The sequence below is a fragment of the Mastomys coucha genome, unplaced genomic scaffold, assembly GCF_008632895.1.
Source record: "Mastomys coucha isolate ucsf_1 unplaced genomic scaffold, UCSF_Mcou_1 pScaffold1, whole genome shotgun sequence".
NCBI classification, from domain to species: domain Eukaryota; kingdom Metazoa; phylum Chordata; class Mammalia; order Rodentia; family Muridae; genus Mastomys; species Mastomys coucha.
In genome coordinates, this window is record NW_022196891.1 from 56,565,225 (window position 1) to 56,591,049 (window position 25,825).

The window sequence follows — 25,825 nt, forward strand, 5'->3', positions numbered from 1 at the left end:
TTTTTTTTTTTTTTTTTTTTGGTTTTTTGGTTTTTGGTTTTAATCATAGCAATAGAAAAGTAACTAGTAGAATTGGGTTTTTGTTATAAATATTTTTATTCTTGAAAACTATAAGAAAAGAAATATTTAACTTTTTGAGACACTGAATCAGATCAGTTACTAGTCTGTGTTCAACAAAATTAAAATTATAGAAACCTAAAATAGCATAATTGGTAAACTAGAACACGTATATAAACATTGACAAAGAATACACATTCTCTTATAAATTTACCCATAGAAAACAGAAATGTTCAGAATCTATATAAACTTTAAAATTACAGAAAATAAAGACCAGAGACAGTATTCTCAGTTCACAGTAGAATGAAAAGATTAACAAACTTAGAAAACCAAAAAACCTGTCACCCAGAAATTGTAAAACTTTTGGCAGCTTATGGTCAAAACGGAAGTCAAGCTACTGTGATGAAAGATCTATATATCATATATGGGTGAAAGGCCAAGAATTCATTTCTTACTGTAAATTCTTAGTAATGAAGGAAAGATAAAAAGAAGTACTCAACTGAAAAGGCACAACAGCTCCTTCAGTAAATTAAAGAGTAGATAAATCTGCTAGGAGTGATTGTGAAGGAACAAGATTTAACAAGAATGAACAATTTATGGTACTCTATCAGGGAGTAAGTATGAAAATGGGTAATAATAGTGCTGAATTTCAGGATAGTAGATAGTAGTTAAGGTTGGTTGGTTGGTTGGTTGTTGCTGTTTTACTTCTCTTTCTCTGTAGCATGTGGTACATGTTTCTGTCAGCCACATCAACTGTGGAGTGAAAAATCAAATACAATTGCATGTAGGGAGGTAAATTGTTGTCCATGTAATTGCGGTAAGTAATGAAGAAAGTGCATTCATAAAGTCACAGCAAATGAAAGCCCTGAAGGGTTGTTGGAAACTTGCAATCACCTTTTTAAAAAGGAGATAGTTATCTAGAAGTATGACAAGGTTTGAGTTCTAGGTGGTAGGGGCAAGAGCGACATTATTAGAACTGAAAACACTGATGGTTTTGAGGGATGGAACTTGGAAGAATGAGAGGTCTTTGGCTAGATTATATTATTAGAATAATTATCTTTACAGTTGTTGTAATAGTCAAGAATTTTGACAGAAATACATTGGAAAGTAGCAGAAAACCAAAAAAATTCAAAGAATGTATGGCTTGGTAAAAGAGAGTGGTATTAAGTGTTACAGGTGATACTGAGATGGGAAATTCACTAGAAGAAATCATTTATAACACAAAAGACACTGAGTCCATCTAGTCTGATGGAATAATGGATCAAATAAGGAAGAAAAAGTCATTATAATAATATATAGTATGTAATAAGTGGAGAGTGGTTTGATTTTTACTTCATGAAAATGTGCCAGATTTCTCATCTAGAACTTAATACTTGAGAATAGCCTCAAATACATGAGAAAAGACAAATATAAAAGTATTATATTGTTGAGGCATTGTTTAAAAATAAGAGAATCAGCTGGGTATTTTGGTGCACACCGCTAGTCCCAGCACTTTGGAAGCAGAAACATGAAGATCTTTGTGTGTTTGAGTCTAGTCTAGTTAGATCCTGTCTCACAAATACAAATAAAACAAAGAAGAAATCAAAATTAGGGCCAGATATGGTGGTACATGCTTATTATCTTAGCATCGGGAAGATGAAGAAGAGTTCCAGGTCACCCACACTTAGGCTACACAGTGCTACACGAGACCCTATCTCAAATGACCAAAGCATAGCAGAAACAAAGAATTAGAATCAAATGGCTTTTAGTGATGCAGTGTTTGTTAAATTAAGATACATTCCTACAGTTGGATTTTGTATAAAACTGCAAAACAAAATGAGGTGGCTCTAGTACCTACATCAGAATGATTACCAAGAATTACCACTAGATGGGAAGACACCATGGTATAAATTGCCATGAACTCATCCAATCTACTTAGTTTTAAGAGCGTACACCTTCTTATATATTATGTTTAGGAAGTCTCTAATAGGATGCACAGGTTGACAACCCATTGCTTCTAGATAAGGCAGTTGATTATTGATGTGGATTGAAATGGAAGCTTGCTTTTTTTTTGTATATGTTTGAGTAGAATTTTTTTTTTAATAAATTAAATTTTAAGAGCACATTCAAGCTACATTGTAGTGGGGCCTCCTAGTATTAAAATTGGGGCTTTGTACAGTAGTAAATGATTGTCACCACATCTTATTTGAGTTTATCCCCCTCCACCCCCTTTCTCTTTGAGAAATTTATTCTAATTCCTTCTTTAAAATGGATTAGAGTGACCAAAGACATGGTTCAGCTGATAAAAATACTTGCTACTTTTGCAGAGATGGTGGGTTCAGTTTCCATCACCTGTATCTGGTGGCTCATAGTCATCTGTAACTTGTTCCTGAGACCCAGTGTTTTCCTTGGATAACTGCATGCATGTAGTATACATACAGTGCCTGTGCACAGGCACACACATGCACACACTCATAAATAAAAGGTCAGAAATAGATAGAATGGAGTAGAAAAGAAGAAGGTAGGGTTAGACTTGGTAAGGGGTTCCTATAGAAGCTTGAGTTGCATTAGTGTACATCCAATACTTATTTTTGTAGTGTTCTGAAACATTGTGTCTAGGTTTTCTATCAGCTAGCAGCAAACAATCCATTTAGGTGTTTGCTAGCTGAATAATCATGCTTCATTCTGTTGCTTTGCCAAACCTGGGTTACCATTGACTTTTAATTGCTGTGTCTATTTGTGTTATATTTGTCATTAACTTACACTATCTGATCTTTAGTATTGAAAACCCTGTAAGGCCATCTCATTCCTTCTCCTCCCCCCCCCCTTTAACTGGTTTTCCAGATTTTTATTATATGTATAATAGTAAATGTTTTTTATTCTGTGTATTTTCTTGTCTATGGATGTGGTTTTGAAAAACAGTCCATTTATTCTCATTAAAATGGTAGTTTTAAGTAATTACTGAGAGTATAGACTGAAATTGGACCCCTTGAGTTTTTAATCTTTGGCATAACCTACACCAAATGGCTTAACATCTACATGGTAGAGATTTAGAGCAATTGAAGTATGTTTTGGAGTTTAACTTATGTATAGTGTTTAAATTAATACTTAACCCTCAATGTAATATGTATTGTAGGAGCTTTACTTATTAATATTAGCACTTACTGCTTCAGCAGAAGGGCTCTGAATGGTACCATTTTTAATTGACTTTTCCTGTGTTTGCACTCTCTAAAAATCTGGCAATGTCTTTTTCATTATAATAATCACTTTCTAAGTCTATGATCTGTTTCTTTGAAATAATAGCTCCCTGTGACTCTTGAGGCTCATATTTTAGTGAATGAGATTTTAACAACTGCTCTTACTATGTTTTCTTTTGATAAATTCAGTTCTAGTGCTGGGGGATATTAATCTACCTTGTTTGTTATTACATATCTTATAACTGCATAAAAATATAAAAGACTGAGACTAGTGACAGAATTAAGTGCTTGGGCACATAAAACTTTGTATTGCTTGTGCCACACTGTACTGGAAAGATATGTTAATCAGCTGTGTTTTATGGTCTATTGCCTTGCCGCTTAATCACTTGACTTATGGTCCTTTTGACAAAGAATGTGTCAGTTTCTAATACTGTAATTATGTTTTTCAACTGCCAAAATGGATCATGTTCTTAAACAATTGAAAATTGCAAAATGTGAAAGAAAAGAGCAATTTCCATTTTGTAAGTATGTCTCCATATTATTTTTCAAAGTTAAAAAGTGGGTTTTGAAATAAACAACAAATCCAATGAAACTGAATTGTTTATTAATGATTTCATTCATGCATATAATTTGTTTCATCATATTTACCTTTCATCTTTTCCACCTGCAATTCCTCCCCTGTTTCTCTCTCCACCACTTTCCTCTCCCAACTTCACAAGTGTTTATTTTACTTTGAAAGCAAACCCACTGAGTCCACTCGTGGCTTCAGAGCTAACCAGTGAGGAATAGGTAGCTTCTGAGAGGTTTAAGTCTGAAGAAAACCACTTCTCCCTTCCCAGGAGCTGGCTTGATCTTATGCAGATATCGCGCATTCAGTCATCACAGCTGCATGTGTGTGTGTTGCACTGCTCTGTCTGGCAGATACTGTTTTGTTATAGATATCCCCTGGTACTTCTTACAGTGTTTCTGACCACTCTTTCATGGTGATTTCTGAGGCCTGCTGAGGAGGAAATCTGATATGGGTATTCCATTTAGAGTTAAACACTCCACAGTCTCTAACGTTTTCTGCAGGTTGATTAATTGGGAGTCTGTACTTATTGCCATCTACTGGAGGGCTGGGGCACATGACAAACAAACTTTGATGATGGTTGACAGATACACTAATCTATGGATATGAAGATAAAAACTTAGTTTTGGGGTTTCCCCTCAGGTCGGTGACCTAGCCAGTCACACCTTTTGGGACTTTAAAACTGCCGAGCTTTAAAGTAAATGATTGTCAATTCCTCCCTCTACCCACAGTAGTATTCATAAAACCTCCTGCTACTTTTGTCTTAGGGTTTTATTGCTATGAAGTCAGCATGATCATGGAAACTCTTACAACATTTAATTGGGCTGGCTTATACTTTTAGAGGTTTAGTCCATTATTATCATGGCAGGAAACATGGTGGCATGTAGGCAGACATGGTGGTATTGGAGAAGGACCCAAGAGTTCTACATCTTGATCAAAGACAGCAGAAGGAGGCACTAGGACTAGCTTGAGCATATGACCTCAAAGGCCACACCTCTCAATAGTGTCACTTCCTATGGGCCAAGCATTTTAAGACACAAATCTATGGAACCCATTCCTATTCAAAACACCACAACTATGGAAGCTAGCCAGTAGGGGTGAAGCGTCTATGTCAGTACTGGTTTGTTTTCTCCATGTCCATTAACTCCAGTGTGTGCTATCCTCAGTATTTACCAATGGAGTTTTCAAGTTCTGGAACCAAGAGCAATTGAAGTATCTTGCAGTGTTTCAGGATCATGGTGGAAGTGCTGTAGGACCCCAGTGAGCAAAAACTTGAAAAGAGATAATCCATTGTTGACACTGAGTCTATGGTATCTAGAAATAGCATTTTTACTACCTCCTCTTGTAAGGTAATTTCAATTAATTTTTTTTTTAATATATGCATATATGTAGGTTTCCACATGGCATTTTCAACTGTCTTTTGATTTATGTTAGTCATTATATTTTAGGAACTTCTTGTTTTGCTGTGATAAAACACTATAACCAAGGCAACTTAACAAAAAGAAGAGTTTATTTTGGCTTACACTTTTAGAATGATAAAATTTATCATGGTTGGAGAGACATGGCAACAGGCGCAGAAAACTAAGAGTTCACATTTTCAGCTACAAGCGTAAAGCACAGAGAGCAAACTAGAAGTAGGGGAATGCTATGAAATTGCAAAACCTGTTCCTAGTGATGATGTATTTCCTCCAACAAGGTGCCATCTCCTAAATTTCTCCCAGAAGTGTCACTCCACATTTAAAGCACCATTCCTCATTTAAACGACCACTGTTCTTGCTTTCCCTATATCATTGTCTGCTTCATTAATCTTTGCCCTGTTCATTCCACCTATTCCCATTCACTTGAATCTTCCTCCTTACTGGTTTCTTTATATCTGTGGTTATTCTGATTTAAATACTTGTATCTTAAGGTTCAAAGCTAGCATCTACATGAGAGAGAGAAACAACATGTGGCTTTTGTCTTTCTGGGTTTAAATTACTTCATTCAAAATGATTGTTTCCTGATGCTTCTCTTAATTGAGTATGAAGTGACTCTTCTGACTAGTTTTGGCTTGAAGTCTATTTTGTCAGACAGTAGGAAGTTAATACCTACTTGTTTCTTAGTTCATTTACTTGGTGTTTTAGTTTCCTTTCTATTACTGTGATAAGCACCACAATCAACAGCAATATGGGGAGGAAATGGCCTTCAAATAAGTCATAGCTAATATTCCAGTCTTTCATTGAGGAAAGCCAAGGACCTTAACCAGAGTACAAGGTGAAGTAGGACTGTGGAAGAATGCTGCCTACTTGCTTGCTCAGCCTGCTTTCTTACTTAACTGTGGCACTGCCTGTGGTGGTCTGAGATCCACACTCAACCAAGAAGATGCTCCACAGACTTGCCTGTACATCAGTCAGATGAAGACATTGTGTAGATTGAGCTTTCCTCTCCCTGGATGACCCTACCTGTTTCAGGACTTAAAGAAGGATGTGTACCAGTGTTTGTTGGTTTGTGTGGTTTTTTAAATTATTTTTATTACAGTGTTAGGGCTTTGATATTCCCAGTGAAACTTGTCTTGTGTTGAAATGGTCTGGGTTTGTTTTGTTGTGAAAGAGTCTGACTGTGTTTCCCAGGGCAGCCTCAAAATTAGAATCCTCCTGCCTCAGCCTTTGAGCACTAGGATTATAGACATGAATCATCATGTCTTACTCCCCAAAATGCTTTTTAAAAAAACCAAATTGACGAAAACAGCAATGAGACCAAAACAAACTACTGATTTTTCAACAGTCAGGTTAAGAGATAGATAAAGAACCTAAGTAATGATGTGGGCTGCTAGGAAAATGGCGGACAAAGCCAGTGGTTAACAGAGACTACACTAGGAAAATGGCGGACAAAGCCAGTGGTTAACAGAGACTACACCATTCATTGTTTAGGATTTTCCATTTTCCCTGCAGTACTTTTAAGTTAACAAGTTAGTGCTTAAACTTTTTTATATTAAAAACCAGTCATTCGCCTATTCTTAATTCTGTACTTTGACTTGTACATTAGAGTAATTTTGATTTCTTAGTGGTCCCTGTTTATAAATAGAGGAAATGTATTCAAGGATTATGTAACTGATTCTTACTTGAGTTACTAGGCATTACTAAATTACCTGAGTTAAGGGCCAGATTTCAGTTCCAGTAGATGCCTTTTACTAGTACTGTCTTAGTCATGCTTTCTCTTCTGTGATAAATGAACCAAAAGCAACTTGGGGAGGAAAGGATTTATTTCCATTTATAGTTCCACAGCACAGTTGATTACTAAGGAGAAGTCAAGACAAAAACTCAAATATTGCAGGAACCTGGAGGCCAGAACTGATGCAGAGGCCTTGAGGAAGTGCTCTTTACAGTCTTGCTTTCTACAGCTTGCGCAGCCTGCTTTCTTAGTGAACTGAGAACCTCAGTGGGTTGAGTCCTCTCACTGCAATCAGTAATTAAGAAGATGCATTTCAGGCTTGCCGACAGGCCAATCTCATGCGGCCATTTTGTCAGTTGAGATTCTCTTTTGTCAAAGTAAGGTTAATTTGACATAAAACTAACCAGCACAAGTACCATTTTTTGGTCAGTGCTGGTCAGTACCATTTTTTGGTGTGTGTGTGTGTGTGTGTGTGTGTGTGTGTGTGTGTGTGTATGTGTGTGCGCGCGCGTGTGCGTGTGTGCATGTGTTAGTGTTAGTTACTGGTGTCATCTCTGAAGTCAGACTACCTGATAATTAAATATCATTTCAAACCACTTAAAGCCAGCTACCTTTGAATAGTCACTTCACTGTAACCCTCAGTATTCTAAAATGCTGATAATAGTAATATCTTTCTCATGGTAGTTAAGAGAAATAATGATTATAGATCAGTGAGAATTTCTCTATGAAGAACACTTAATTTATATTGAGAAGTATTGAATATGGAGGTTCATTTCAACTTTCACCTGCATTAAGGCAGTTTAGATTTCTGGCCGGTATGATAAGTATGGAGGCTGTAGGGTACATTCTACAACAGTGAATAAGATCTTTTATTTTGCACTAAAGTAGCTTATTTTGAAATTTATGTTTCAAAGAAGTTAGTGGATTCCCTAAGTCATATAAAAGGTTTTTTTATATTCTCTGTGCAATAAGGAATATGCATTGACATTCTGTATTTCAGAGAGATAGTATTTGTTTGGATAATAAGGAATATTACTTGAGGTAAAGTAATGATAACTTAGTTCCTCTTTCTTTGAATATTCTGTCCCTGTGTCACCACCAATTGCTTGAGTAATTCTTCTTGTATACTGATTTATTTAGTAAAATAACATTAAGTGCCTTGAAAGAGTAATGACAAGAATTTATGAAAAAAATTTATTGGTAATTTTCTTTCGACACTCATAATATTTCAAACTATTAAAGGTTTCTATACTAGGATATAATATGGTTATTAAAGCTAAACTGTAAATAATCCAGGTATCTAGAAACAAAAGTTCACATTGACAGTTACATCTATACAGTTCCCTGACTCTTGTAATTTAGTGTCTTGATGACTTAATTCTGATCATGTGGCCTAGTGAGACTTGAAGATATTTGCAGAAGCTATCTTATCTGTAGAAATAGAAACTCTCTTCTTTCTTTCCTTCTTTCTTTCTTTCTTTCTTTCTTCCTTTCTTTTTTTTTTTTATGGTTTTTTTGAGACAGAGTTTTCTCTGTGTAGCCCTGGCTGTCCTGGAACTCACTCTGTAGACCAGGCTGGCCTCGAACTCATCCTGCCTCTGCCTCCCAAGTACTGGGATTAAAGGCGTGCGCCACCACTGGCCAGCAATAGAAACTCTTTAAAGAGAGAAAAACGTCCGCTGGGGACACAGCTCAGGGCTATCATACTTGTCTAGTATACATCTGTGCGGTAAGTTCAAGCCTCAGCAAAAAATTCAAATCCTGAAATCTATTTGCTCTAGGTAATGTCACAGGGTTGGATACGTAATCCCACAGCTGACCTGTGTGCTCTCCCTCCTCTTTAGTATTGAGTTTGACCGGGATTGTGACTATTTTGCAATTGCTGGAGTTACAAAGAAGATTAAAGTCTATGAATATGGCACAGTCATCCAGGATGCAGTGGATATTCATTACCCTGAGAATGAAATGACCTGCAATTCCAAAATCAGGTATTTCTCTTTTTTTCTTGGCACAACGTAGTACACACATAGCCGTTCATATTAGTGATCAGTATGACATTATTGTATTTTTTTCCATGAGACTCTTACTCATTCAGAGAGCATGCTTTGGTTGTATAGAGAGAGGGTATTATGTGAAACAGTTTGTGTACATTTAGCCAGCAGATTCAGTGCTCTTAACTCTTTTGGATTCTGACTATTCTTTGTATTAAGAAGTTGAATCCAAGGGATATGTCTTTATGTGTGTGTTCTAATATTAGTGAATCAACTAGTATCATCTTCTTTTTTATTTCCTAGTTCATACACAGCAGTTTGAGAGCCCACTCATTTATAGTGACATCATATTTAAGAATTTTTTATACTCCTAAGTAGAGAATATATTGCAAAAATGAATTTATTAGATGCTTATGTGTTAGACATTGTCTTAAGTGCTTTAACAATTGTCTGACATGGTTACCATTATTACCCACACTTACAATTGAATTGCACTAAAACCAAAAGTAAATAGCTTGCCTGGGATGATCTAGCTAGTATGTGGAGAGTTGCAGAGTGAGCGAGTTTAATTTTAGAGTCTGTGCTCTTCAAATCCCTTTGTACTTATTTATAGCATGTAGCCATTACAGATTAGTTGTATAACATTGTACTTTAAAACATTACAGTAATAAACTAAGCTTGGTTCATTTTAGTATTCATAGTCATTGTCACCATAAAGGAAAATGTAGTAAGTTTTAAGTGTGCTACTGCCTGCTCTATCATGGCACATGTGCAAATGAATAGTATTTTATGGAACATTCCAGTATCTCAAGACCAAAACCTATAGGGTCGAAAAGACCGATACCTAAGCACAACTAACAAAGTTGTCTAGTTTGTTTTCACCAGTTATGAAATACACTAAGTTAACTAGAGCTGAGGCTATTAAATGACAAATCTGAAATTAGAGTATACGTTTGTCTGAATCCATAGTGAAAACTGAGTTTATTTTAAAATGCAGATGATTCCCTTCCAACCCCTAAAATTTGCCATAAATATAATGGAAAGTAAAATAGGTTCTAGGATGTTAACTGATTTTCTTAGTGCTTTATTCAATAATCCACCAATTTTACTGTGCATGATTTAACTGTATATGTCTCAACAATAGCTTATTGCTTTAGATACAGACTTTTAGAGAATAGCTGAATTTTTTTTACATTTAAAATAAATGTTAAAGCTTTAAATCTATGGCATGATTTTAATTGGAATTTCAATCATACATTGCATTGGTCAAGATCTTTTGAATGTAAAAATTGAAATCCAGTTCAAACTCATTAGTTTAGCTTCATGATTTGGCACAGCTGAATGTCGGGGCTCAACAGTCTTTCATATCTGTCATTCTGTTGGACCATTCTCTGAGCCATCATTGTCATTAACCCTTTCACATGTAGCAGAGGTGATCAGTAGCAAATCTTACTCTATCTGTCATTCATTGTGATCTGAGTAGAAAGTGATAAACGTCAGCATTTGATGGTTTACTATCAATCAGAAAATCTAGATATTACTAACATCTCTTTCTGAATTATTGTGAACGGATAGAAACCATTTTGAAGAATGTTCATCTTCCTGAACACACTGAAACTCATTTTGTCTCAATGTTACTTCTTTACATCTTAAAGTTTTAGCTTTTTCTTTTGTTCAGCTGTATCAGTTGGAGTAGTTACCATAAGAACCTGCTAGCCAGCAGTGATTATGAAGGCACTGTTATATTATGGGATGGATTCACAGGACAGAGGTCAAAGGTCTATCAGGTAAATATGGATATTAACTATATATTTAAAAATTATATTTTTTGTTTTCTTAACAATTTAAGGTATTTAAATGTTTTATAATTAAAATTCTCAACCACTATTTAGTATTTTTATACTTAAAGTAACTGTGGTTTACCAAGTGCTTTTCTAAAGAATTCCTTATGTTATTTTTAGAGTGTATCAAATACATTTACAGAAGCATTAATTTTAGTAAATATGAAGCTTTGATCCAGTGTCTTTGCTTTTTATTTGATTGCAGTTTATTTTACCATATCAGTGAATTGTTTCTCCTCTCTCCTTCCCTCCTCCCCCCTTCCCTCTTCTCACCCCCTTCCTGCCGTCCCCCCAATATCAAGGAGCATGAAAAGAGATGTTGGAGTGTTGATTTTAATCTGATGGATCCTAAACTTCTGGCTTCAGGTTCTGATGATGCAAAAGGTACTATTTATTCCTATTTTCCCTTAGAAGATCCCACTCCTTTAGCCTCTATTTAGTATAGCTCTGCAAATTTTTTATTGAAACTCAGGCGAGTTTTTTGTGAATCAAAAAGTAATTTGAAGTAATTTGAGTGAGAAATATGTTTTTCCTTTTGTGTGAAGGAAAAATGAATGCACAGCATTTTCACATTAATATTTTTGTATTTGTGGTACATACTGCCAACTGAATTGCTGGCAACTTCCTAAAAGTATTTAATTTCTTTATGTGTGTTTGTATGAGTATGTATGTGTCTGTGTGCCTCTATGCCTCTGGAGTGTATATAAGAAGCCAGAAGAAGGTGTCAGATCCCTCAGTTGGAGTTTCAGGTACACTAGCATGATACTGAGGCCAGAATTCTACTCCTAACTATATATAGTGTAGAGTTAACTACTGTTAATACTGTTAACCCCTGAGTCATGTGTCCAACCCCTGCTGTCATCTTTTAACCAAAGTTTTTAGATACATCAGCTAGTAAACTTTATTCCCTAAAACATTTAGAAATTTCTACACCCAAAATTATATTGAATATTTAGTATATTCTAAAGCCTCATAGAGTTGTAATATTTCCAAAGCAAGTTTATATATATCTATTTTGACAGCATAATTGGCCTTTTCTACTTTTCTCTTTCTCATCTTTACAATTTGTTATTTTCTCCTATTCTTCCTATCCTGTTATAGCAGAGTTACTATGAACAAACCACCTTACTTTAAAAATCAAGTACGTTAATATTTTTTGAATGCGTATTTGTGACCTGTAATGATAAATACTAATAAACCAGCTTTATAAACAAATTCAGATGGGCAAACTCTCAAAAAATTTTAGAGGGACATAAAAATTACATACTCCAGAAATTGTTAACTGATTCAATAGTAGTCGTTTTCAAAATATATGGTGAATATTTTGTTTTAACAAAATTATGAAACATCATAATAGAAAATAATGTATTCTAGTTTTTGAATTGTGCTATTTTAATGTCTCTATAACTAAAGAGTATGTTTATATTGACTTGCATCCTGAGTAGTTTTTATGCTACAATTGAACAAAACTTTATGTATAATTGAACAAAAATGTCAATGATATTTCACAGTAGGAAAATTGAAGTCCTTGAATGGAGTACCCTTCTTTGTGGGCTTGTGAGGTAACCAAGCAAGTCTCTCTCTCTCCACCTGAGATTCCAACTCCAAAGGATCTATTCCCTCTTCAAGCCTCTGTAGCCATCATGTATACACATGTATACACAAACCCATATAATCATATAAATGAAAATAATGTAAATCTTTAAAAATTATTTTTAAATAGAGTAACCTTAATTTTTTCCCCTCCTTTTCATTCTCTTGTTTGTACACCTTTCAGATAAATAGGTAAATAATAGTAGCCCGGCATTGGAGCCTGTTCACATAGTGTGCTTCCCTTCACTTTCATTGACTTTTGTGGGTGATATTTCCATTATATGAGTGTATGTGCAAATATCTATTCATTTAGTTTCTTTTAGTTATTCTCAGAAGTGAAATTGTTCTATCATATGGTAATTTGTAGTTTTTTTCCTTGAACATCTCCATATTTTTTATGGAACTTATAGCTAAAGATTTAATGTATGATGGTTATAGTGCCTAACTGTTCCACCTTTTCTACATCCTTTTTACACTTTGTAATTCTTCAGCATTTTAGACTTGATGTGTCTGCCCACATGCCCTGCTGTCTGCATTTCCTCTCCACTTTTCTTTGTTCCCACACCTTTTTCTTCCCTTCCCTTCTGTCACTTCTTTGCCTACTTGTCTGCCTTCATGCCTTCTGCTTTTTAAATATGTAAATAATAAAGGGGAATATAAAGGGATAATTCACTATAACTTTTCTTTTAGTTTCTCTATTGTTCAGTGATATAAACATCTTTTTTTTAATATATATGTGTGTTTTAGCAAAACATGTGTCTTTGTAGAAGTATATGTCCAGTACCTCTTCCGCATTTAAAATCAGATTTTTTTCATTTTTTTTTCTGTGTATTTGCTTGAAGTGAGAGTTGTGTTTACATTCTCCATGTGACCCTGGTTCAGCTCTCCCCTGCGGGTTGCCTTTCATCCTGTTGGTAGAATTTGCTACATTGTTGTTGTTGTTACTCGTACAAAGTCCACTTTGTTTAATTTTTTAAATTTTGTTGTATATTCCTTCAGCATATTTGAAAAAAAATCACTGCCAATTTCATTGTTACGAGACTTTCTATTTTTTTCTTTTGTAGTAAGTCTAACATTTATGTCTTTGATCTGTTTTAATTTGTATGTGGTTTAAGAGTACAGCTTTGTTTTTACACATGAATTTCTAATGCCTTTAACTAAAAAAGATTATTTTCCCCATTGAATAATCTAGGAGCACCTAATAAAAATAACTTTACTGTACTTTCATGGGCATTGATAAGGAAGCTAGGTGGACTTGTTGAGTTTTGTTCATTAATATTTCTATATTGCAATTATTTGTAGATATTTTCATCCTTTTTAAGTTCATTTCTCAAAGACCATCTCTAATCTTTGCTTGCTTCATTCACTTTCTTCTAAGTACTGTTTTAGTTAATCCTAAAATTTCAAGTATTAACATTTGTTTTTTGTTTCAACTTATATATTTATAGGTTGTTTAGCTATGTACCATTTAAAAATATGTTTTAAAATTTCTACACTTAAAATTTTCAGAAATTTGTCTTACAACAAATATGGGTACAAAACATTTATATAATTTTAATTTCTTTAAATTTGTTTTGACTCACCTTATGGTTCAGTTTATGAACTATCTTGGTAGATATCTCAAAGGTATTGAGAAGAGTTTCTACCTTAGCTCCTATAGAGAGCTTAATAAGGGTCATTTAGGGCACACTTGGTAGTATCATTCTGGTTTTCCATAGGCTGATGAGTTTTTTTCTTCTTCTTGGTCTCCTTATGTTATGGGTTATGAGATAGAAACATGGGTGTCTAATTTATATATATATGTTCTATGTAATATTTTTCCTTTCATTTTTTCTGAAAACTATGGCCTTTTATTTATATAAGTTGATATAAAAATAAATCTTTGAAGTGACACAGACACATGGTCTCTGGAGAGATAGGTTAGCAGTTATGAGCACATTTCAGTGTCCAGTTCCAGGGCTCTTACTCACCAGGGCACCTGTACTCACATCACACAAGTAAGCATGTGCACCCTCTTCCTCTCCCTCTTCCCCTCCTTCCTCCTTTCCCCCTACCCCCTCTCTCTCAGACACACACACACCACTCACATTTTAAAAATAAATCTGAACAAGAAGTAGATAGGTAAAAAATGCATGTCCCCTTTAATTACATAAAGAAATAACTACACTTGCTGAAAGGATTCTTTTCTTTCTACTTCTTAGTAATAATTCAGTGAATTGCTTGCAGAGCTAACTTCAATTTTCATTGTGTCAGAGAGTCTGATCCCACATATGCCAAGAGAACTACAGTAATTGACCAGGAGGGTAGCTTGTCAGTGGCTCTTCCTGTAAGTCACTATAAAACAATCTTGAGATACATGCATTGCTGTTAGTCCCTGTGCATGTTAGGGCAGAACCTGGGAATTCAAGAGTATATGATATTGAATGGTTCTGCCTATCATTTAAAAGCAAAAACTCACACATGTTATTTTCAGAGACATCATGAAATGTAATTGAGGGTTAGAGAGATGACTCAACAGTTAAGAGTGCTTGCTTCTCTTGGAGAGGGCTGTTTGTTTCTCAGCATCTTCATGACAGTTTAGAACCATCTGTTACTTCAGTTTCAGAGGCTATGACACTGCCTTCTGGCCTCTACAGGTTCCTGTATGCATTTGTTGTATATACATACACTCAGGCCCACGTATACACCTACAAATAATTTAATAAAATAAACATCAGAAAGTTACTTAAGTCCTTATACATAAAGTAAATGTGTATGCCCTCATTTATTCTGAAACTGTCATCATAAGGACATGAACCAGTTGAAGGTTGGTACATGTTGGTGAATTGTCCGCTTGATTAATACATAGTGCTACTTCCCTCACCAAATCCCCGGCGCCCCTGACCGAGTTTCTGTATCTATCCTTGGCTGCCCTGGAACTTGCCCTTTATAGGACCAGGCTGGTCTCAGACTCTATCCCACCTGATTAGTGAGATGCCTTTAAAGGCATGCACCACTATGGCCCATCCTACAGTATTGGTTTTTATGCCTATTACTAGTCTTCTGAGAATTACTCCATTGAATAGTCATAAATTAGAAATTTCTTTTTTCTATTTCTATTAATATTTTACCTTTCTGTTTTCTTTTATGAGCCATAGACACTATTTTCTTGTTATTTTTATTCAGATTGAGTAATTCCTACTTTATCTTCTAGTTCACTGACTCCTTTGTCTAGCTCCATTTTTAAAAAGTTCTTTCTAGATTCTTTTTGTTTTTCATTATTTTGCTTAATAAAAGGATACTACTTGGGGAAACGAAACACATCTGTAAATTACATGGGACCTTTTTGATCCTCGTCTGTGATCTCCTTAGATTGGCAGTGCTTTGTCATTGATTTTCAGCTTTGCTTTTCTGTGAAGGTCCAAATAGTGAATATTGTAAGCTAGAAGGACAATGAAGCACCTGCTATAAACACTGCCCTCTACTGCTGCAGAGCAAAACCAGCTGTGGGAAATACAATTCAGGAGTATGAGGTTGTTCTAGTGATTACAGCATGCCTGGGTTATTTTCAAAATGACGCCTGTATTTCATGAGATATTAGGTTTTGTGATAGTTTTGGTAAATAGCATTCTCAATTTTACTCATGAATATTTTGGGGGTGTATTAGTCAGGGTTTCTATTCCTGCACAAACATCATGACCATGAAGCAAGTTGGGGAGGAAAGGGTTTATTTGGCTTACTTACACATTGCTGTTATCACCAGAGGAAGTCAGGACTGGAACTGAAGCAGGTCAGGAAGCAGGAGCTGATGCAGAGGCCATGGAGGGATGTTCCTTACTGGCTTGCTTCTCCTGGCTTGCTCAGCCTGCTCTCTTATAGAACCCAAGACTTCCAGCCCAGGGATGGCACCACCCACAAGGGGCCCTACCCCTTTGATCACTAATTGAGAAAATGCCCCACAGCTGGATCTCATGGAGGCAGTTCCCCAACTGAAGCTCCCTTCTGTGATAACTCCAGCCTGTGTCAAGTTGACACACAAAAACAGCCAGTACAGGGGGGTAAGGGGGTTTGTTTGTTTATTTGTTTGTTTCAAGACAGGGTTTCTTTGTGTAGCCCTGACTGTCCTGGAACTCACTCTGTAGAACAGGCTGGCCTCAAACTCAGAAATCCACCTGCCTCTGCCTCCCAAGTGCTGGGATTAAAGGCATGTGCCACCACTGTCTGGCTTTGTTTAATAAATACAAAGTGTATTCTGAGGTTTTTATTGAAAAAGTACCATTTAAAAAACAAATTTAGGGGCCAGAGAGACGGCTCAGCGTTTACAAGCACTGACTGCTCTTCCTGAGGTTCTGAGTTCAATTCCCAGCAAGCACATGCATAACACTTGTTTGTAATACTTTCGAGATGGTTAGTGGGATTTTGGAGTTACAATAATTGTTCTGCATGTTTGTTGGCTTGCTAGAGTATAACTGCACCCAAGTCCACTTTTACTGTAATCTACAAGTGTGGTGGTGCTTTAAGTGATGTGTAAAGACATACAAAGTGCACATATATATATGTACCATGTGGTGCTTTCAAATGTGCCTATTGTGTAATATTTAACTCAGGATGCCCTATTTTATCTCCTCATACATTTATTATTTCATTGTGATGAAAATATTCAGAATCCCTTCTAGTTTTTGAAATATACAATACAAAATTGTTAGTTCTTTCTCACTATAACTTAATACCCACTGATAAATCCTTTCTATTTTCTTATCCTAGCTGCCTAATGCTAACTCCATTTTACTCTCAATTTCCATGAGGTTAACTTTTTAATTTTAACACACAGTTCTTGGCTTCTTATGCCTAGCTTTTTTCATTTAAGAATGTCTGGGGAGGGCTGGAGAGATGGCTCAGTAGTTAAGAGCACTTACTGCTCTTCCAGAGGTCCTGAGTTCAAATCCTAGCAACCACATGGTGGCTCATAACCATCCATAACGAGATCTGACACCCTCTTCTGAAGTGTCTGAAGATAGCTACAGTGTACTTACATATAATAAATAAATAAATCTTGAAGAAAAAAAAAAAGATGTCTGGGGATGTATTTATACACTCATTTTTATCTTATGTATCTTATAATTCAACCCATTCATCAATTGACAGACACATAGCTTATTTCTGCGTCTTGGTCCTCATAAATAGTGTTGCAATATATATATGAGTGCAGGCATCTCAGTAAACACATTTCACCTTTTTTTGTATATATACTTGTTTATGGGATTACTAGATCATGGTAGCCTCTTTCTTCACAGCCCAGCCAACATTAATCATTCTTATTGGAGTAAGATGATTACAGATTATTGTTTCCATTTGCATTTCTTTGATCAGCAATGTTGAGCCTTTTTCCATGTATCTCTTTCCAATTTGTATTTGTTCTCTTGAGAAATGCCTTTATATTAATTGCCTATTTTAAAAATCAATCTTTTTTTTTCTCCTGTTGAATCAAACCTAAGTCCTCTATAAGAACAGCAGGCGCTGAGCGAGTTCTCTGCTCTGTAAGAAGGGGTTTTGTTAAGTTGCAGATTATGAAATAAGCATGCAGACATCAGGAGCAGGCTTGTATGTTGATAGCAAGTTGTCTGAAATAGGAAGCAAGGAACTAATGACATAAAAGCTGTAAAAGTTTACATGTCTAACTGAGCAAATATTTGTCTTCCTATTAGAAAAGACATAAAGCAAACCAAATTGTTCTGTTTAAAATTGTTACTCTGATGAGTGTCTCTAGCTTACTTACTTTGGTAACAAATAATTTTACTCAGAGGTTTCTCCTATTTAGAGGTAGCTTTGTCAATATTCCTGAAGTGTCCTAAAGTTTTCTGTGGTTTCAACCCAAACACGTTTGAGTCACTTAGGAAAGTTTGTTTGTTTGTTTGTTTGTTTTAAAGATTTATTTTATTTATATGAATACATTGTAGCTGTCTTTAAACACACCAGAAGAGGGGGTCAGATCCCATTACAGATGGTAGTGAGCCACCATGTGGTTGCTGGGAATTGAACTCAGGACCTCTGAAGAGCAGTCAGTATTCTTAACTGCTGACTCACCTCTCTAGCCCCAGGAAGTTTTGGGGTTTTTGTTTTGTTTTGTTTTTTCGAGACAGGGTTTCTCTGTATAGCCCTGGCTGTACTGGAACTCACTCTGTAGATCAGACTGGCCTTGAATTCAGAAATCCGCCTGCCTCTGCCTCCCAAGTGCTGGGATTAAAGGCGTGCGCCACCTTTAAACTGCCCGACTGGAAATTTTAAGTAAATGTATCATTATGTATGTACAATCTGAGAAGTGTTCCTGGATTAGACATTGAAACAGATTTTTAAAATGATAAAAATGGATAGTAACTCCCCACATACTTTTAATATTTGTTATTTATTCTGTCCCCCTCATCTGTGCCAGAATTTTGGCAAGTTTAATCTGTTTTGTACAGGTAACCACATGGTTGTGATACCATGCCATGTCCAGACTCAGCATTTCACAGCACTTCTTCCCATCTCTTTGCTCTTACGTTTTTCACTCTTCTAAGATGATCCCTAAGATGCTCCTTACTTATGGTGTGGATATTGGGGGATTAGTATAGCTGTTGCAGCTGGTGCTGAGCAATGATTCTTCTTCTCAGTGTTTGACCAGTTATGCATCTCTCCATTGACTCCTTTCCAAGGTAAAGGAGTTGGGGAGCAGCCCAGATCTATTCACAATTGGAGTTTTGAAGTGTTTCATGAGATTTTTTATCTTAATATATCTCATACATGTGAAATGTGTGGTTTTTGTCAGAATGTGTGTTCTTAACCTTCACTATAGACGATTGAGATTAATAATACATGTATAACAGACCCACCATCTAGCTCCAGAATGCTGTTTTTTGTGCTTTTGTCTTTTGAGTCCTTGATACCTATCTTTGTGCAGTCACTGTTAATATCTGTTGATTTTGAACACTGAAAGTAAGCTCTCAGATTCAAGAACTGTTCTGTCACATTATCATTCAGCTCAGTTGTTTTTTTTTTTTGTCCCAATAAAATGCTTCATATTGACTCAAAAGATAAAAGTAACACTTGTTACTTACAGAAACATTTGCTTAGTGTGTTGTTTTTGTTTTTGTTTTTTTTGTTTTCGTTTTTTTGTTTTTCTCACCATTTCCTTAGTGAAACTGTGGTCCACCAATTTAGACAATTCTGTGGCAAGCATTGAGGCAAAGGCTAACGTATGCTGTGTGAAGTTCAGCCCCTCCTCCAGGTATCATCTGGCTTTTGGCTGTGCAGGTAAGAAATAAAAATCAATTTATCTTCTTTTGATTTTTGTTATAACATACCTAAAAGTGCATTTGAAAATGAATTGTCTACTTTTGTAATTGTAAGTTTTCTTTTCATTGTTATGATAAACAGAGAGGTGCATCATTCTCATCTCCTTCTTTAGTAATTGTGACATTCTGTCACCTGTCTTTAACACAGAGACACGAGCTTGTGGATAGTTGTTGGCTGCCTGCTAAATGTTTACGTGCATTTTCCTTAGAGACTAGCAGACTAATGTTTATTAAACAGCTGTAATGAAAGGATCAGGAATTTCTTAAGAAACCTATTAATTTCTTTGGCTTTATTTCCTGTTATGAATAAAACACCAAAGGGGAATAAACATGCCAATCAATTATCACAGTACATGCTAATGTAGTAATTTTTAAAAGATAGATGTTCTAGTCATAACAATAAGTTATTTGAAGTATTTTTGCAATTCTGTTTTACACTCATACACATAAAGTAGCAGTTTTCATTGTGCAAGCGTCATTCTTGCCCTACTCTTAATTTTTTTGTGTTTTTATTTTTTATCACTTTAATACTTACATTAAGAGAAAATTCCTACAATTTAATATGTGAATGTTCCTTGATATTTTTCTTGATAATTTTTTTTCTGAAAAGCTAACACCATGTACAGAACACATTAAGAACGTGTGAGAAGGACACATGTTCAAGCCTTATGCTCATCAGTGCTTCTGTTTTCATATGCTCTCATACCCTGCTGGGTTACTCTCTCTTCCCATTAAGCAGAAATGTCGTGTTGAACAGGTCGGCTCCTCCTTACCAGTCACTTCTCAGCTGATGCATAGTGTGTACGTGCTACATATGCACACCTTTAAATAGTTTGCCCTGGTATAAATTCTGATTTTTTTTTAACCTAATCTTCTTTATTTTTCCATTTATGCCTTAATGTTCAGAGTTTTTAGATCAGCAAAATTATTGTATTGTAAAAATAATTAACAGTAATTAGTTAAGATTACAAATATTTCATAGTTCTAGGAGCATTATTATTGATGATGTGTGTTTCCCCATATAATTTCATGCAATGTATTTCTTTTAATTTGGATTGTTTTCATAAGTGACATTTTATAGTTTGTTTCTTCTAGGGACTTTCTGATCAGCTTTCTTTTTTCTATATAATTTTGTTGTGATTTTAAGCAAAATAATAGTTCCATTCTCAATTGTACTACTATTTTTTTTCTGATTCATGCTTTATTTTATTACCAACCACTATGCCACATCCAGGCAACAGCACACAAATCAGCAACCCACGCAATCCAGTTGTACAACGATCTTAGGCTTACAGTACATTTAAGGCTTTTAAAGTTGGAGGGGTGGGAAGAAAGAACTAAAATGAGACCAAACAATCCCAAACCCAACCCCGCAACCAATACAGGTAGTATAGTGATTTTTTTTTCTGATATTGTACTACTTTTTAAAAACATGGACAGAAACTGTTGCTCTTTGCCTTTTCAATAAACGTATTTATTTTTCATGCTAAATATGGTAGCTTTTTATAGTTTTCGAGCTTACGTCAGCCAAAAAATGTTAGTTGTGCTTCTTTTGCGGTGATTCATTGCAGTTCCTACCTCAGTACAAAACCAGAGGCAGAGTTGCGTGCACTAGTGGTTATGTCGCATGCCCATTTCGTTTAGTTGTGTGCACTAGTGTCTGTGTCGCATGTCCATGTTATTTAGTGGAGTTGGCTTTTCTTGTTCTGTTACTGGAACATCTGTTTTCATAAACTAGCCTATTGAAATCAAATAGTTTGATTTATTGCTTTTTGCTTTAGTACACATTCAGTATTTTATCCAGTACCTTTCAGAATCAGATCACTAGGTCTAGATTTATTCTGTTGATGTCTTGATGTTTATTCATTTTGTCAGTCACAATTGTGTTTGTCCTTCTTGAATAACCAAGGCTTGAACAATAGGTAGAATCTCTGCCAATTGAGGATGCCGCTAGGCTCCTGTTCCTGATAAGTTTCCTGTATTATAGGCAGCCACCTAGGAGCTGAGCCTCTGGGCATGCCTGTGTAAGATTATCTCAGTTTCATTAATTGATGTGAGGAGAACCAGCTTGACTATGGGAAAGACTATTCCCTAGACAGGATCCTGGGTTATGTACCTGGAGAAGCACCCATTAGCATAAATATATTTGTTGCTCTTTGCTTCAGTGGGTTTGATATGCCATGTGAGCAGCTCCCGCTACTGTACTTCTGCACCATCTTGGTGGAGTGGGAGTACACTGTGACTAAAGATTCCTCTTATTATTCTACTGTCTTCTGTATATACAGTAGTCTCTTCTACTGCTCCTGGTAGAGCCTGCTGTTGGTATGCTACGTATGGTGTTTATTATGTTGAAGTATGTTTCTTTTCTACCTTCTTTCTTCAGTTTTATCATAAAGACCTTATGAATTTTATCAGATATCTTATCTGCATTTGTTGAAGCAATCAAAGTTTTAGTACTTCATTTCTTTGCTAGAGTATCAATGTCATTGATCTGTATATGTTGAGTTATCCTTCCATCTCTGTCTGGAAGTAATAGGTGATTTTCTGAAACCTTTCTGCCCCTTTTTTATGTTTACTTAGTTTGTGTGTACATGTGTGTGCGCGCACGTGTGCGCATGCGTACGCAAGTGTGTGCAATGTAGGATACACAAGTGGAAGTCAGAGGACTTCTTGCCCTAATCAATTCTCTTCACCTCCTTAATTTCAGGGATCAAAGTGAGGTGGTGAGAGTTGGTACCAAGTGCCTTAACTCCATCTGAGCCACCTTGCCAGTCCCATATTCTAGTTTTTCAAGGTGTTTGTTTGTTTGTTTGTTTTGCTTTTTGGGCTTTTTGTTTTGTTTTTAAGATTTTATTTTTATTCAAGTTTATGTGAATATGTGCCATGTGTATGTGAGCCCATGGAGACCAGAGTGGCAGATATCCTGGAGCTAGAGTTACAGGTGGTCATGACCATGTGTTGTTGAGAAGCAGCCTTGGATCCTCTGGAGAGCAGCACTCACACTGCTTTTTTGGTGTGCGCATTTGTGGCTATATGCTTCCTCTTTCTACTGCTTCTGCTGCATTCTGTCAGTGTAGGTGTTTTGTGGTTTTCTTTGCATTTGTCTTGTGATATTTAATATTTTTGTTTTCAATTTCTTTATTCCATTAATTGTTCCTAAGTTGTTAACTTACATGTGATTACATATAATGTCCAAAGTTTTGTTATGATTTCCAGGTTAATTCAGCTTATAGTTGCAAATAGTACTGGACAATTCAGTATCTTAAAATGTACTGAGACTTTTTTCATGGCCTACCATATTACCTGTATTGGATAATTCTCCATGCATTATTGAAAAGAACTCATATTTCCGAGTATTAGAAGACACTTGGTCCAGAGTATATTTTAATTCTCTTGTTTATAGATTTTTCTGTCCAGACAGTCTGTCTATTAGTGAAAGAGGCTTTTAAACTCCTCTATTACTCTACTGAAATCTCTCCTCAGGCCTATTAATATTTTTCATATTTATTTGTATGCTCAAAATTGGGTGCATTCGTGCTAAGAGTTATTCCTCTTCCTGTGCTTTGGCCCTTTATATTGTGACCCACCTTGCCCTTTTTGCTGCTGTGACTTAAAGTCAGTTGTTACTACTACTTAATTTCTTTTTGAAAATTCTATTTGCATGGATATCTTTATTTTTTCCAGTTTTAAGCTATACTTGGCTTTAAAGGTATAAAAAGCCTCATGCCAATAGACTTAACATACTTATTTCTTTATTATTATTATTTTGGGTTTTTTTTTGTCCTTTAATTGCCTGTACACAGCTATTTAATACCCTCTGTCTGAATATTCATACCCATCAACCCTTTGTCAACTCTCTTTGACAGTTTATATTCATTTTGGTTAGATGATAGCTCTATGAGTGTTGTTATTGTATATTCACACCCAAAAATGTCTTTACATGAAAGGAGTAAGGATTTTTCATTGGTATTGTGCTTATCCTTCCAGATATTTTAATCATAATATTGTTTTTTTCTGAGTGTACAGTCAGTGCTGCTATTTCAGTATATAGAGAATCCCCAAAAGCAGAGATTCCCACCAACAATTTTTATATGTGCTATTCAAGAGAACAGTAAGAGTACCCAGAAAGTGTGGTTCATCATGTAAGTAAGCCTCTACCTGAGGCTAAGGTGGGCCCAGCTGCTTTTTCCTCAGCCAGCAGCATCTTGTATGACACTGATTTTTACCTTCCTCTACGGTGATCATGGACAAACTAGACCCCATGTTCCCATGCAGTGATCAGCTGCTGCTACTTTTAATCTGTAGTGAGAATGGCTTTGTCAGAGTTCTGCTAGCTATCAGGACTGGACATAGGACAATGGTTTTGTGGCCTCTCTGCTGCTCTGGGGTTGCCTGGCCAGAATACAAATTCTTTTTACTCTGGCCACAGACTCCTTCCCGCCCCTAGCACCAGGGTGAATTCAGAATGTAGTTTTCTCCAAAATATAAGCCTTAGGATCCACCTGATACTGGGTTCCAGTGACCTGGTAATGTGTAGTTTTTCTTTAGCCTCAGGGTTTGTAGTCTTGTTTAGTATTGTGATATCCATGCTCAAGGAAGAGGTGGTAGAGGCAGTTCATTGATAGCAGGCCAGCTTCACCCATAGATTTATTGCATGAGCACTGGCTTGGGAATTGACCTTCGGGCTGTGTTAGATGGTGCATTGCATCTTCATGTTCTGGTACTAGGCTCTAAGTTTTAAGCCTGGAGCTAGTTTCTTTTCTCTACCCTTAGCTAGCAGTTTTTCTTACTCTTTTCTTTCTGTTGTTGTCTTTTGTATTTTATAGTCTGCTTCTGTTGTGCTAAAACAAGATACTGTGTTCTCTCTCCTGGATTCCTACCTCATCTGAGGGTAGTTTTCATAAACAATGCTTCAAAATAATGTTTCAGTGTGAAGATGATCTCCCTTACTCAGCCTTGCTCTGATGAAAACAACAAATCTAGTTAAATTGTTTTGCCTCCCTTTTCTTCATTTGCTACATTTATCTCTTAATTTTATTTTAGATCACTGTGTCCACTACTACGATCTTCGTAACACTAAACAGCCAATAATGGTATTCAAAGGACACCGAAAAGCAGTATCTTATGCCAAGTTTGTGAGTGGTGAAGAAATTGTCTCTGCGTGAGTATTCTCCTTGGAGGGAGAGCTTGATACAGAGGTCTCATCATTGATGTTGTAGGCTTATACAAAAAAAAGACCTTGGATTACTTTCTCAAATAGCAACAGTTTTGCATGTCTTCCATTGAAATACATACATCTTATCTGCTTTATTCATTTTTTATATTAGATATTTTCTTTATTTACATTTCAAATGTTATCCCCTTTCCTGGTTTCCCCTCTGAAAAAAACTCCTATTCCCTTCCCCCTCCCCCTGCTCACCAACCTACCCTCTCCCACTTCCTGGCCCTGGCATTCCCCTGCACTGGAGCATAGAACCTTCACAGGACCAAGGACCTCTCCTCCCATTGATGACCGACTAGGCCATCCTCTGCTACATATGCAGCTGGAGCCATGGGTCCCACCATGTGTATTCTTTGGTTGGTGGTTTAGTCCCTAGGAGCTCTGAGGACACTGGTTAGTTCATATTGTTGTTCCTCCTGTGGGGCTGCAAACCCTTAAGCTCCTTGGGTCCTTTCTCTAGCTCCTGCATTGGGGACCCTGGGCTCAGTCCAATGGATGTCTGCTAGCCTCCACTTCTGTATTAGTCAGGCACTGGCAGAGCCTCTCAGGAGACAGCTATATCAGGCCCCGCACTTGCTGGCATCCACAATAGTGTCTAGGTTTGGTGATTACATACAGGTGGGGCAATCTCTCGTTTGTCCTTCCTTCAGTCTCTGCTCCATCATTTTTATATTATTTGTGAATATTACTTTTTGTTAGGCCCTCTTAAGTTTGTAATTTAATAACATTTGAACTTCAAATTTGATTTCTGTTACTACTTCTCCTGAAGAAGTAACCAACATGTTTGGTGCAATAGAAAAAAAATAACTTATTTGATTAAAGTAAACCAGTGCATTACTACATAAGTCTACCTTCAGTGTAGTAGTAGAAAGATTATTGGTTTTAAATGACTTCTTGATTTTTATAAAAGCCTAAACC

General features: G+C 36.1%; 1 protein-coding gene across 3 annotated transcripts in view; it reads left to right on the plus strand.

Moving 5' to 3' along the window:
• Cop1 (COP1 E3 ubiquitin ligase) overlaps positions 1-25,825 on the plus strand; it is a 130,562-nt gene that overhangs the window by 76,297 nt on the left and 28,440 nt on the right. For all 3 annotated transcript variants that reach the window (XR_004123024.1, XM_031386507.1, XM_031386517.1), the window contains exons 12-16: positions 8,796-8,939; positions 10,621-10,729; positions 11,086-11,167; positions 19,529-19,645; positions 24,730-24,847. Coding sequence is in view for 2 of the 3 variants with exons in the window: in XM_031386507.1 (XP_031242367.1) it covers positions 8,796-8,939; positions 10,621-10,729; positions 11,086-11,167; positions 19,529-19,645; positions 24,730-24,847 (570 nt within the window). In the remaining variant the exon portion in view is untranslated. The remainder of the gene's footprint in view (positions 1-8,795; positions 8,940-10,620; positions 10,730-11,085; positions 11,168-19,528; positions 19,646-24,729; positions 24,848-25,825) is intronic.